Raw genomic sequence first — 14,587 nt, 5'->3', positions numbered from 1 at the left:
GACATTGTCTTGTTAAGAATCCAGGTCTTCCCACGGAAACCCCGTTACGAAACCAACCATCTCGCCCAGCTTTCTCTCTCAGATCTCCTGCGCCGGGTGGTTCCCGTCTCTCTCGCACCCAGCAAGAGCCGCGAGAGCCCCGCCCCGGCACCGCCCCCAGCGCGTGACGTCACCACGCGCGCCGCGCACCGCGCCCCCTGTCAGAGGCAGCCATTGTTCAGTAGGTCGCGCTGGCTTTGCCAGGGCTGGGTTGGTCCTGCCCTCCTCTCCAAGTCCCGGCCCCTCCTTAAAGCTGGGAGAGGGGGCCAGTCCGCGGCTTTGAGCACTCTGCGGTCCTCGGGTGCAGGCCACCATGAGCAAACGGAAGGCGCCACAGGAGACGCTCAACGGGGGAATCACGGACATGCTCACAGGTTAGCGCCGCGCCAGGCGCCGCTGGCTTTCTTCTCCTTTCTTCCTACCTCACTGCCTTCCCTTCCTTCTCTCCCGTCCCCACAGCCCTGTGGATGGGTCTGGCCCCTTGCAGCGGGTAGTCTTCCGTACGGATCTTCCTTCAGCGCCCATTGCTGGTGGCTGAATGTCGGTCCTCCAGGGGACTTCTGTGTCACTGGGCTGTCTTTGGCCTGGCCCGTGTAGAAGCGTAGGGTCACTGTCCCTTAAGAAGTTGTTACATCCCCTTCTGGAAAACTCAGTTTTCGTTTGTTTACTCGTGGTTCTTGTTGACCCGAGCCTCTTGTTGCCTTTGCAGAACTCGCAAACTTTGAGAAGAACGTGAACCAGGCAATCCACAAGTACAATGCTTACAGGTGGGACGGTGCAGCATTCTCTGGTAGCATGCATCCTGGGATGTGTGGCAGTTAACAGGGCTGAGGGGCCAGTGGATATTTGGACCATATGCAAGAGGAGAAAAAAGCAACAACTGAGGGTATTGACTCTGTGGTTGTACCTTAATACAATATTTCTGGGATAATTTGGGCAGAGCTCTGTAGGATCGTTTCTAATCGGTGTAGCTGATGTGTGTTTTCCCCATCATCAAATATGAATTTCTGAAAATGCAGTTTGATTTTAAGCCATAATGAAAGACAGTGTATGAGGTCTGTGCTATGAAATTCATGGAATCAGATCTTCATCTGGTTGGTGTTTGGCCGATCCTTGGATCCATTCTATCCTGTCCATCTCACCAGGACCCTTATCATAGCCCTTATTCCCACATCCAGTTACTTGTGCCCCTTAGCTCACAAACATGTCCTAAGTCCCTCAGCTCTTACAAGCAAAAACAAAACAGCCTTCTTAACTTCCCTCTATCCTCTAGCTAGCTCCTGTCTCTTTCCTCCACTTTACAGTTAAGCTTCTTGAATAATCTGTTTCTTGTCTGGATTTTCTCAGCCCTGGTCATTCATTATCTCACTGTGGTATAATTGTCATCCTGCCATTCCTCTGAAAATGCTGTCACCTACATCTCACCTTATTGAACTCTCACTGGCATCCACCGTTAGCTCATTGCATTCAAGTCTTAGCCTTGAATTCTGCGATGGCACTCCTGTCTGTTCTTTCACCTCCTGTATTCCAATGCTAGGAGTTCCCAGAGGTCTGTCCTTTTTTCTCATTTTCATACTTTCCCTGGCAGTCTTAACATTCTTGGCTTTGGATACTGGTTATGTCATTGACTCCAAATCTGTATCTCATTGACTTTTCTTCAGATTTTTAGGCTGCTATTACCTTTATCTCCACCCTTTCAAAATTAACCTCAGCTCTCTCCTTCCCTTCCCATTCAAAATTCAAAACTGATTATGCTTCTTACCTTATCTTTTATGACTTCCTGTTTAAAGTAATTGTTCTATCAAAAAAAAATAATTGTTCTATCATCCACACATTTGATGATCTAAAAATCAGAGATATTCAACCCTATATTTTATGTCGCACCAGGCTTCAGAGAGGAGATGTTTAGTTTTGAAGGAGCCTGTCAAGGGATAAGTGAAAGGAAGAATAGTCTAAGAAAGGAAACAATATGTGTCAAGGTATTGAGACCTGAGGAGTATGACATTTTCCAGGAAGTCAGTAGTTCAGTTTGCTTATGGAATATGGTTGGAATGAGGAAATCAGTCTGGAAAATCAGGTGATGCCTGCATGTATTTCCCTACCCAGATATACATTTCTCTTGATTGTGGCCAATATATTCTTTTGAAAATAGTTGTCTGATCCTGCCATTCTTCCAGAAGGCCTTTCAGGATTAATTCTTTTTCCCTTCAGGCTTTGCTCCATAATGCCAGTTGTCTGGTACTACTTGTCTTTACTGAAACAGTTCCCTCAACAAACTGTCCTCAACATACCTTTCCAGACTCATCATCAGTTACATGCTAATAGAGGTTGAAATCCAAATCTAAAGGTCTGTATGTATTAGAACAGAATGAAAAACCAAGGATGCAAAGACTACCTGGTATTTATGCTTTAGACTTAGATGTACTCTGGCTTTTTTATCAGCATCATTGCTAAACTATATTTAGCACTGAAATTACAGACAGGATACCATCGGTAAGCTCCCAGGGTGTGCCCAATATGTCACCAGATTATTGAGCTGGATGTGCGTGGAGATGGGCAAGAATCACAGGTCAGTGCTTTATGCAGAACTGAGATGAGAGCAATGAAAAAAAGAATATAACTAAAAGGACATGGCGGAATGCAGTTGGAATTTTAGGCCATGAATTTAAAAATAACCATCCATAAACCCCTTTGGTATCTAGTAGTCTAAATACCACCAGGTGGCACATTTTTATGAGAGTTACAAACAATTTCTGAAAACTAGCTTATCCCCAAAAGGAAAGGCTACTGGTCTGCTGAATCTCCCTAGTTTCACATATACAGTTAAAATTATGCTATCCTCAAATGTGAGGATTTTCAAAATACTTCTAAAAGATATGCAGGTGGTCTGTCATTTCATCTGAGTTTTTTAAGTTTGACACAGATGTGGAAAATTAGTTATTATGATAAAGTTTAAGCTAAATATTTGCTTGTATATGTGTTCCAGTTTAAGAAAAATTAAGACCTCCCTGGATTTGTAACTAACTGATTTCTTTTTTTTTTTCCTCTTATAGAAAAGCAGCATCTGTGATTGCAAAGTACCCACACAAAATAAAGAGTGGAGCAGAAGCTAAGAAGTTGGTAAGTTTAGTGAGCAAGCTGATTGTAGAGTTCACATATGTACAAATTTGATGGGTTCCACTGGAAAATTAAATTTGCCTCTCCAAAGCTTCCTTGATCCACATACGCAGATTTCACTGCTCCTGATTTCTTGGAATAATATTAATGCTATATCAGTCATACTGTTTCATTGTCAAAGTGTGGAGGGTGTAGATTGAAATTCTGCTTTAAATATATGTAATTATAATTTTTTTCTATACCCTGCCATATACATATGTATTCACACTGAATTTCAGCTTGAGGATTAGTCCTCAAGAATATAGAATATACACTAGGAAAGTCTACATGTTCTCTTTCTTTTTTTTTTTTTTAATGTTTATTTAATTTTTTTGAGAGAAAGTGACAGAGCAGGAGTGGGGGAGGAGCAGAGAGAGAGAGACACACACACAGAATCTGAAGCAGGCTCCAGGCTTCGAGCTGTCAGCACAGAGCTGACACAGGGCTCGAACCCACAAACCACGAGATCATGACCTGAGCTGATGTCGGCCGTTTAACCGACTGAGCCACCCAGGTGCCCCTGATAGGTTGTTTTCTTTCATCTAAATCTCACTAAAAGATTCTAAGTTCCTGAAAATTGAGGACCATATTTTAATTCATCTTTTGTTAAAGATGTCAAACTGACGTGGCTTTTGATTGGTCTAAGTCCTGACAGTTATCACCTTCTTTTGTTATTCTTTACCCATTTGTGTTCACAAAAGTCCTCTAGAATTTAGGTTATCAATATTTGATTTTCCTTAATTTTCTCATGAGAGCCTTCAAAATATGAGCCATAACTGTCCTGTATTTTCACCTTTCAGAGTCGTGAAATTACCATAAATCTTATACATCTTATGATTGAGTGACAGATTATCCACATTAATCATGTGCCACATCTTCATCTTGAATTAATTACTCAATACTAATCATGTCCTGGTGTATAGGTTTTAAATCTTTTGTATCAATAGACAGTTCTCAACTTCAGTATATCCTCCCCAAATAGACTAGCCAAGGAAGTTATAAATACATTGGACTTTAATTCTGAGTTTCTTTCCTGGTGAACTGACCCAGTGTTAACCTCAGGAGCCACTTCTGCTTGCATTCTGTTCCCCTTTTATCACTATTGACTTTCCTTTTTTATGTTAATTACCTGCTCATTTATTAGATTCAAACTTTTGACAAGCTTTAATGCACTTCATCCCAAATCTGAGCTTATGGTATATCTCTAAAAAAAAAAACCCACAAAAGTATCCAAAATTCCTTTTACATGAGACTGGACTTAATATGAAAATCACATAGGGGCGCCTGGGTGGCTCAGTTGGTTAAGTGTCTGACTTCAGCTCAGGTCATGATCTCATGGTTCGTGAGTTCAAGCCCTGTGTCAGGCTCTGTGCTGACAGCTCAGAGCCTGGAGCTTGCTTCAGATTCTGTCTCTCTCTCCCTCCCCCACTCATGCGTGTGTGTGTGTGTGTGTGTGTGTGTGTGTGTGTGTGCGCGCTCTCAAAAAAATAAACATTAGATAGAAAATATGAATATCACATCATTATTCCTTTCCACTATTATATTAAAAATCACCAACCTACTCTTTGGCACATATGAGTGCTTCTCAGTAATTCTAGAAGTCTGATATTTCCAGAATGAGTGTTTGCCTCTTAATCCTTAATGTTAGGTATAGGAAATAGCCTAGGCTTAAATTGCTTCAGGTCAGTATGTGTCTTCTGATAAAGAAAATGAGAAACCTGAGCAGTTTCCATTTTCTAGTCTGTTCTGCTTCCTAAATCTTGTTCATTTCTCTCTGGTAATTGCTGTTTTCAGAACTTGAATATGTGTTCAGTAGTCCTGGAACACTTATTAAGCATTAAATAAATCAAGAATATGGAAGGGTATATGTAGGGCTAAGAGACAATAGGAAATAACTGGCACACATGTTGTGCACTTGAACATTTAACTTAAAAGGACCAATACCACCAAGAGTGAGCACTAATGTAAACTGTGGGCTTTGATGATGATGTTTCAATGTAGGTTCATCAGTTATAATAAAGGTAGCGTTGTGGTGGGGGATGTTGATAGTTGTGGAGGCTATGTGTGTGTGGGGGCTGAGGGTATGCGGGAACTCCGTACTTAGTGATCAATTTTGCCATGAACCCGTAACTACTGTAAAAACTTATTTAAAGGGAAAAAATAAAAGAAAAAAACATGAAAAAAGTGTTCAACTTGACCAATAATCAGAGTTGCAAATTAAAACAAGATGCTGTATGGTGTTATCAAACTATCAAATATAATGTACAGTATGGATAAAGATGTGGAAAAAGACATACAGTTACTAATGATGGAAATCTTGGTTATTTACAGCTTTTCTGAAGGATAATTTGGCAGAATGTTGGCAAAATGCCTATCTCCTTTGTCCCAACAATTTTACTTTGAGGAATTTATCCTGAGGAAACCAGTAGAGATAGATGTATGTAAGCATCATTTGTTCTGCACCTGTATGCCACGTATTCTCCTGGTGCTTCAGGTGAAGCAGTAAAAAGACATGATCTCTGCTCTCATGGGGCTTATGTTCTAGAGCCGTGCTGTCCATCACAATAACCATGAGCTGCATTTGGCTAGTGAGCTCTTGAAGTGTGGCTAATGTGACTCAGGGATTGCATTTTTTCATTTTAATCATGTAAACTTAGATTGTCTCATGTGGCCGGTGGCTACCATGTTGAACTATACAGTTCTAGAGCAGTGGTTCTCAGTGTGGTACGTAGACCAGCAGCAGCATCACTACCTGGGAACTTGTTAGAAATGCAACCTACTGGGGGAGCTGGCTGACTTAGTTGGTAGAGCTTGTCAGTGTTGTGAGTTTAAGCCCCACGTTAGATGTAGAGTTTACTTTAAAAGGAAGGAAGGAAGGAAGGAAGGAAGGAAGGAAGGAAGGAAGGAAGGAGAAAGAAGAAAGAAAGAAAGAAAGAAAGAAAGAAAGAAAGAAAGAAAGAAAGAAAGAAAGAAAGAAAGAAAGAAGAAAGAAAAGAAAAGAAAAGAAAAAGAAACAAGGGAAGGGGAGAGAAGGGAAACCTTTTAAGTCAGAAACTCTAGGGTGAGATTGGCTTTCTGTGTTTTACCGCATCCCCAAGGTGATGATAATGTATGTAAAAGCTTAAGAACCTCTGCTCTAGAGGAAATTCATGACATGGTTATATCAAAGTTTGTGAACTATCTAAATGTTTACCTGTAGGGTATTTGTTAAGTAAATTATGATACATTTGTACAGTGATATACTATGCAGCCATTAAAGATACTGATGTTGTATTTATATATTGACATGGAGATTTGTTCATGATCTGTTTTTAAGTTAAGAAAATACAAAGCAGTATGATTCTGTTTTTGTAAGAAAACTGTGTGTGTATGTGTGTGTGTGTATATATATATATATATATATATATGCACATATAACTCTGCTTATGTATATAAGCAGAGAAGGCTATGTAGCAGATGTTAGGTTATGAGATTACAATTTATTTTAATTTTCAGGGTGATGAAATTAGCAAGTGATTTTAATATTTTTCTTTTTGCAATTCTATTTCTCTTTTCTACAACAAAAATTAATTTAAAAAATAAGTCATTTAGAATTGTTTTATTAGGACTTCTCTTTTGTCAGTCATTTAAGGATTTTGTTGGGAGAATATATTTTCACCATGACTCAATTTTCTGTGTCTTTGGTTTTAAAACTGGTCATGTGATGATCATTTTTTTCATTTCCCATTTTTTACTTTATCTTTGAGTGATTTGGTAAGCATTATATTTATATGAGTTTTATATTTTTAATTTTCTATTAGCCTGGTGTAGGAACAAAAATTGCTGAAAAGATTGATGAATTTTTAGCGACTGGAAAATTGCGTAAGCTGGAAAAGGTAAAATTTTAACTTGTTTGCTTATTTGATTATAGTGTATGCTTTTGTTTTTTGTTTTTTTTTTTTTAGTGTTTTTTTTATTTCAAGAGAAGGAGAGCAAGCACGAGTGGGGGAGGGAGAGAGAGGGAGAGAGAAAATCCCAAGCAGACTCCATGCTATTAGCATATTAGCACTAATATTTAGTGCTAATTAGTGCTAATTTAGTGCTATATTAGTGCTAATAGCACTCCATGCTATTAGAGTCCAATGCAGGGCTCAGTCTCACTATTTGTGAGATTATGACCTGAGCTGAAATCAAGATTTGGACACTTAATGGACTGAGCCACCAGGTGCCCCTCTAGTGTCTGTCTTTAGAGCAACTATCATGTAGCATCATTGCAGGGTGACTGATGTCATTCACCTGGTGACATGGAGAAGAAAAAGAGAGGAGTGGAGTTTATGGCTTTAAGTGTTCTATTTTTTTAATTTGAATATTGTTCCCCTAAGATGATAATTGTTCACTTATTTTATGTGTCCTTTATTTTTAAAAAATATGTTTTTGGGGGTGCCTGGGTGGCTGTCTTTGGGCATCTGACTTTGGCTCAGGTCATGATCTCGCAGTTTGTGAGTTCGAGCCCCACGTTGGGCTCTGTGCTGACAGCTCAGCCTGGAGCTTGCTTTGGATTCTTCTGTGTCTCCCTCTCTCCCTCTCACTTCTCCCCCACTCATGTTCTGTTTCTCTCTTTCTCACAAAAATGTTTTTATTTTTAATATTTACTTATTTTTGAGAGAGAGACAGAGAAACAGAGCACAAGCAGGGGAGGGGCAGAGAGAGAGGAAGACACAGAATCCAAAGCAAGCTCCAGGCTCTGAGTTGTCAGCACAAAGCCCAACGCAGGGCTCAAAATCATGACTCGTGAGATTATCACCTGAGCCGAAGTCGGACACTTAACCAACTGAGCCACCCAGGTGCCCCTTTCTATATGTCCTTTAAGAGACTGTTAGCAGCTGTATTATAATTAGCTCCTCGTATCATTCAGAAGGTAGGTTATAAACTTTGATAAAAGATTGTTATATTTTAGAATTTCTATTCTTAAGCTCTTTAAAGCATTTTTATGATTTTATTCCACCCTGGTGATAGTAACTATACCACTTATGGTCTTTTATGAATAAGCCTTTTAAAAGTATTGGATAAATGAGAGATGAAATATCTTCATTTGCTTTGTTATTCATCTATAACCACTGAGGTTATTTGCGAATACTTTTGTATGGTTTTACAAACAAATGTAAATCGCTCCTCAGGTCTCTTAGCAGACTGGTATATTTCCAATAAGATCATTTGAGTCCTCAGAGCATTCCAAAATCATTATTAGACTTTTTTTTTTTTTTCTTAAAGATTCGGCAGGATGATACGAGTTCATCTATCAATTTCCTGACTCGAGTTAGTGGCATCGGGTAAGAAGTATTTTTTAAGTAGACACAGTAGTAGGGTTGGTTTTATTTTTTATGTAAGACAGAATAAGTATATTCTGTTTCCCTTCAAAACCTGTACCTTGCCATCTCTGTGTCTTTGTCCATATAGTTCACTCTTCCATATCTTATATGTCTGAGGCTGGTTCTTCAGGTGCTACCTCTCCTTTCAAAGTCCATCCAAGGCAAGTGTTACCTCCTTCATAAAACCAGTTTGATTCCCCAGTCAGATATAATCTCCTTCTTCTAACCTCCACCTACACTTGCTCTGTGTACCTCTTATCACTCCCTCCAGATTATGCCTCTTTTGCCTCTCTGAGCATGATATTTATCTTAAGCATTTAAACTTTTTTTCCATAGCACCTAACATAGTACTTTATAAATTTGGGACAAGCATCCAAGCATTTTTTAATGAAGGAATCTCTATCTTAAAATTTGAGTTAGCACCAAAGGGGGCTTCTTTGACACTTCTTGGCAACATAAAGATTAACATTAAAACATTAAGGTTGTGGGGCACTTGGCTGGCTCAGTTGGTGGAGCATGTGACTCTTCATCTCAAGGTGTGAGTTTGAGCCCCACATTGGGTGTAGAGATTACTTAAAAAATAAAATATTTATTTATTTAAATCCAAGTTAGTTAACAAAATATAGTATTGGTTTCAGGAGTAGAACTCAGTGATTCATCACGTACATATAACACCCAGCACTCATCCCAAGTGCCCTCCTTAATGTCCATCACCCATTTAGCCCATTCCCTACCCACCTCCAGCAACCCTTAGTTTGTTCTCTGTCTTTAAGAGTTTCTTATGGTTTGCTTCCCTTTTTGTTTTTATCTTACTTTTCCTTCCCTTCCCCTATGTTAATATTGTGTTTCTTGAATTCCACGAGTGAAATCATATGGTACTTGTCTTTCTCTGCCTGACTTATTTCACTTAGCATAATACACTGTAGTTCCAGCCACATTTTTGCAAATGTCAAGATATGCCAGTCTTTAAAATCTAAGATCTTTTTGTTTGTATTTTAATTTTTGTTTAACATTTATTTTTGAGAGAGAGACAGAGCATGAGTAGGGGAGGAGCAGAGAGAGGGAGACACAGAATCCAAAGCAGGCTCCAGGCTCTGAGCTGTCAGCACAGAACCTGATGCAAGGCTCAAACTCACAAACTGGGAGATCATGACCTGAGCTGAAGTTGGATGCTTACCCAAGTGAGCCACCCAGGCTCCCCTAAAAACTAAAATCTTAAAAAACAAACAAACAGAGGTGCCTGGGTGGCTCAATCGGTTAAGTGGCCGACTTCGGCTCAGGTCATGATCTCGCAGTCCGTAAGTTCAAGCCCCGCATCGGGCTCTGTGCTGATAGATCGGAGCCTGGAGCCTGCTACTGTTTCTGTGTCTCCCTTTCTCTCTGCCCCTCCCCTGTTCGCGCTCTGTCTCTCTCTGCCTTTCAAAAATGAAAAAATGTTAAAAAAATTAAAAACAACAACAACAAAAACCACTAAGGCTATACTGCTTTGCTTAAGCCGCATCTTTATGGAATGAGGCATTCTTTTAGATATGTGAGTGTTCCTTTAAATAGCCACATTTTGATGAAAGTTATTGTAAAATATATTAAATTCTTAAACTCAGTACTGAAAATGAACATGACTCCTCAGGGACTTCGGGCCTTTCTAAAGTATTAGAAGTTGTTTTAAAGAGCATCTGTGTTATTATTATCTTCTTTTTCTAGGGAAAAACACTGAATATTGCAAGTGGGGTAACTGGCAAAGTCAGAATTAGAACCCATGTTTCCGGACTCCCAATTCAGTTCTACTTGTTATGTGCCATATTGCCTTTCTGCTATGAATATCTGTTTCTGTGTCTCTACAAATACTCTTTGTCATTAAAATTTTAGTTTAAATACCATTTCAGAGACCTTCCTTTGCTACCCAATCTAAAGTAGGACCCAGCCACTCGTCACTTTTCCGTATTTTAATTCATTTACCTGATACTTTAAAAATTTGTTTATATACCTATTTATTTTCTCTCTCTCCCCACTGGAATGTAAGTAGGTAGGTAAGACCAAGGTGCTTATTTGTCTTATTCTTGCTGTATTTTCAGCACCTAGAAGAGTATCTGGCACATAATAGGCCCTCAGTTAATCGTTTGAATGAAAGAACTGTTTTCCTATTTGTATGTCTGTCTGATGAATAAGGTATATGTGTACTATAGCACCTAGCTGCTTAGATGTCTGTTTCATATCCAGGTTCATGATTGTCTTCCTAGATTGAGACTTCAGGAATTCTTCTCTTTGGATAAAATCACACCACATTTTAACAGGTCTTGTTTAGCTCCACAGTAACTCTTCATGTTTGACAAGAGAAGACATACTTGGTTATTTGTTATTAAGGGGTCCTGAGTTTCACTTGATATTTAGATAATGCTTTTCTTTTTTTGTAGTCCATCTGCTGCAAGGAAGTTTGTAGATGAAGGGATTAAAACATTAGAAGGTGAGTATGTACAATAGGTCACCAGTCCCAGGTCACATATGCTCCTGAAGGATGGTTAATGCTCTAGCAAACTAGAACTTGAAAAACCTTTTCTCAACTAGTAAATAGGAATGGTAAGAGTTTCATTTTAACTCTATAGCAGAGAGTAGATGTAAAATAGAGCTTTTATTCCTATATTAAACTTGTTTAGGTTTATAACTCAGAAGAGGAAGTGGCTTCTTTATTTAAATGCAGTGATTTCATTTGTAGATTTTGAAACAATTTAAATTGCCTTTTGTTTCTCTAGTGAAATTTTAGACAACAGAATCCTACGCATTCAGCCTTAAAAGCAAAGTGATATACATGGAGAAAGATTCTGTAAGAGGCTTGCAATACTTACTGAAGGAATTTTTGATTTCAAAGAAGTGATAAAAATAGAGCCTAAATCAAGTAATTATAAACATATTCCTTAAACCTAGTATAGTAATCCTTTGAATATAATTTATTTCTTCATACTTTTTAAAGGGTGTATACTATATATAGATAGATTTATTACAGTATATTTATTATAGTATGTATGTACAGTATACAGTATAGATAGATTTATTACAGCATTTGGGGTTTAATATTTGTGGATTCAATTATCTGCAAGCAACCGAAATGATTAGGTGGACAGGTTCTAGAGATGAACCTGGGTTTGAATCCATTCTCCACCACTTTATTAGAATGGATGATCATGGTGCTTTGGTTTCTTAGCTGCAAAATGCTATCATAATTTCTACCTCATATGATTTAAAGCAGTAATGTATGAAAAGCACTTAGTGCACAGTTCTTGGTACGTAGTAAGTACTTAAAAGTGGTAACTGACTCTCAAGAGGCATGATTAATTAGTAATACTGCAAAGTTAAGAATTTGTGTGAGTCACATAGCAAGAGAATGAACTCTACTATATCTGCATCTCAGAGAGGGTTTGGGCTCTTCTGCCTGTGGCATATTTGGTTTATCTGAGTGAAATATTGGTTAAAGTGGTCAAGAATTTGTTTTTAAACAGAAGTTGCATCCCTTGGGAGTGTCAGAGATCATCTATAATGGTTTTTACAGTATTTCACCATTCACAGATATGTACTATGATAACTGTCAACATCTATATCCTTACATATTACAAATTCATTAGTTCCATTGCATTTTCAGTGTTTACTATGTACACAGAACTATGACAAATATTAAGTGCTCCATGTATTATAAAGATTTTTATTTTTCTCCATTTTGTATCTCCAGAGAGAATCTATGATTGTGAATATAAGGGTGACTGTAGAAATTGCTTTGGAAGCATACTTATCTTGCTGTTTCTTTAACAAGGCTTACTCCTGTACTTATGCCCAGTAAAGGAACATCACTTCTAGATTTCAGATATGATATGACAGCTTTTTAATCAAAATAATGAAGATAACACTTTTCCTTTCAACAGGATTTCAGCCACAGTGCCTATACAAGTTACTATTCAATAAATACTAGTTGAATGAAGGAGTAAATGAACAAATGGGCAATATAAACTAACGTAGTCCTAAAACATTCAGAAGTTGTGTCTACTACTGCTGCTATGAACCGTAAATTAAGCAATATAGGTTCTTATAAGGCTGCTTTTTGCTATAGTCAGTGAAGTGTGGTATGATCCTGGCATGTTTAATCTATTATTCTGTGTAACTATAATTGAAATTTTGATTCAGTAAATAAAAATCATGAAATCAACTGTTAGATTTTACTACATTGATTTGAAGAAACTTTTATCTAGTTCTTAATATCAGAATTTTTTTATCTTTTCAAAGTCGTTTCAGTGTATTTTCCTGGTAGTTCTTTGTAAAAAGGATCACTAAATTTAGCGACTTTCTTCCCAAGAATGTTTAAATTAGCACCTCAACTTTATATGTCTTCTATACAGATCTCAGGAAACATGAAGATAAGTTGAACCATCATCAGCGAATTGGGCTGAAGTAAGATAGCAAATTTTCTTTTATTTTGACACTTAAGATGTAAAAGTAAAATTTTTTTATAGCCATTCTTCTTCCATACACCATAATAATTCTTCAAACTTAGCTAAACACAATCATTTTTCTATTTCAGGAATACTAAGATTTGTTGCAGCTTTTGTAGAGAATATGCCTGTTTTCACACATCTTGTTATTGCCTTCTAGTTTGCTTTCTTGTGTTGAGTGTTTCCCCCATGCTCTTGACTTCAGGGGGGAACTTCCTCTTAAAATACATAGGACTGAGTGCATCAGTCAGTTAGCAGGTGTTTATTTTGTGCTTAACTATTGTAGAAAGCATTGTGTCAGGTCTGGGGTAAGGATATAAATAGGATCAGTGTAGCTCTTAAGAAGTTTAGAGTCTGCCCAAGAAGCTAGGACGTGAGTATGGAATGCTAAATTAAAAAAAGAAAAAGATAAAAACCCAAAGACCTAAATAATGGTGTAGGAATAACTAGTAGGAATGTTGTATATCAGCATCAGTAATTATTTTGTGTGCTGGATACAATCTGGAATCCCTTTTGTAATGCATAGTACATAAGCAGGTCTCACTTCCTGTCTTACATAGTCTTGTTGGCAGGTTAGCCCTGTTGATGCCTCACCATAATCCTCTAAACTCACACTGCTCTTCTAAGACTCTGAGCTGGTCAGAAACCAGGATGGTGTAGTCCTCCCTTTCCTTGCATTTACTTAACAGAGATCTTCTGAAGAACTTGGTTGTTGTGAGAGGTGGTTTTGAGCAGGTGCTTTATCAGTTTTAGATGTTATTTCATACTGAGATATTTTTGTAACAGCTTTATTGAAATATAATTCAGATACCATACAATTCATCCTTTTATAAAGTATACAGTTCAGTGGTTTTTAGTATATCCATGGAATTGTGCAACCATAACGACAGTTGATTTTAGAACATCTTTGTTATATCCCAAAAAGAACCCATACCTATTGGCATTTACTCCCCATTTCTCTCTACCTGCCCTCTGTCTCCACCCACCCCCCCCCTCCACCCCCACCCCCTCTCTGACAATCATTAATATACTTTCTGTCAATATAGATTTGCCTTTTCTGGTCGTTTCATATAAATGAAATCATACAGTATGTGATCTTTTGTGAATGCCTTCTTTCACATAGCATAATGTTATCTGGATTCATAGGATAATGTTTTAAAATATGATAATTTTGCAGGATTTAAGAGCAATAAACTGTAACCCCGTGACTTACACACAAAGTGGAGGGAGCAGTCCACTTTGGAAATATACTAACTTACTCTTGGTATAGGAAGTGTGAAGTTTATTTAAATATATTTACTTACTCTTGGTATAGGAATGTGAAGTTTATTTAAAAGAAGTTTAGATGGAGTATCTGGAATAGCATAAAGAATGACACTTAAAAATTTTAGTCTAAGTTAAGAAACAAACTTACCCTTACCCCCCATTTTTACTGTTATCTTCTTACTAAGTGCTAGTCTTGATTTTTGAATGATGTACTGGGATAAGGACACTTGATATGGTAGGCAGTTTATTTTTTAAGACGATTTAAATTTCACAAAAATCGTTTGTCTACTTATTCTGTCTTTATAG

At 37.8% G+C, this 14,587-nt stretch overlaps 1 protein-coding gene across 1 annotated transcript in view; it reads left to right on the top strand.

Annotated features, from left to right (window-relative positions):
* Positions 1 to 264: 264 nt before the first annotated feature.
* POLB (DNA polymerase beta) overlaps positions 265 to 14,587 on the top strand; it is a 29,828-nt gene continuing 15,505 nt past the window's right edge. Inside the window, exons 1-7 of the mRNA XM_042934734.1 lie at positions 265 to 413; positions 749 to 806; positions 3,093 to 3,159; positions 6,996 to 7,070; positions 8,446 to 8,504; positions 10,955 to 11,004; positions 12,923 to 12,974. Of these exons, the coding sequence (XP_042790668.1) occupies positions 353 to 413; positions 749 to 806; positions 3,093 to 3,159; positions 6,996 to 7,070; positions 8,446 to 8,504; positions 10,955 to 11,004; positions 12,923 to 12,974 (422 nt within the window). The 5' untranslated portion in view covers positions 265 to 352. The remainder of the gene's footprint in view (positions 414 to 748; positions 807 to 3,092; positions 3,160 to 6,995; positions 7,071 to 8,445; positions 8,505 to 10,954; positions 11,005 to 12,922; positions 12,975 to 14,587) is intronic.

This window comes from Panthera leo, chromosome B1 (assembly GCF_018350215.1).
Source record: "Panthera leo isolate Ple1 chromosome B1, P.leo_Ple1_pat1.1, whole genome shotgun sequence".
In the NCBI taxonomy this organism is placed as follows: Eukaryota; Metazoa; Chordata; class Mammalia; order Carnivora; family Felidae; genus Panthera; species Panthera leo.
This window is presented reverse-complemented; position numbering and strand designations above follow the sequence as displayed.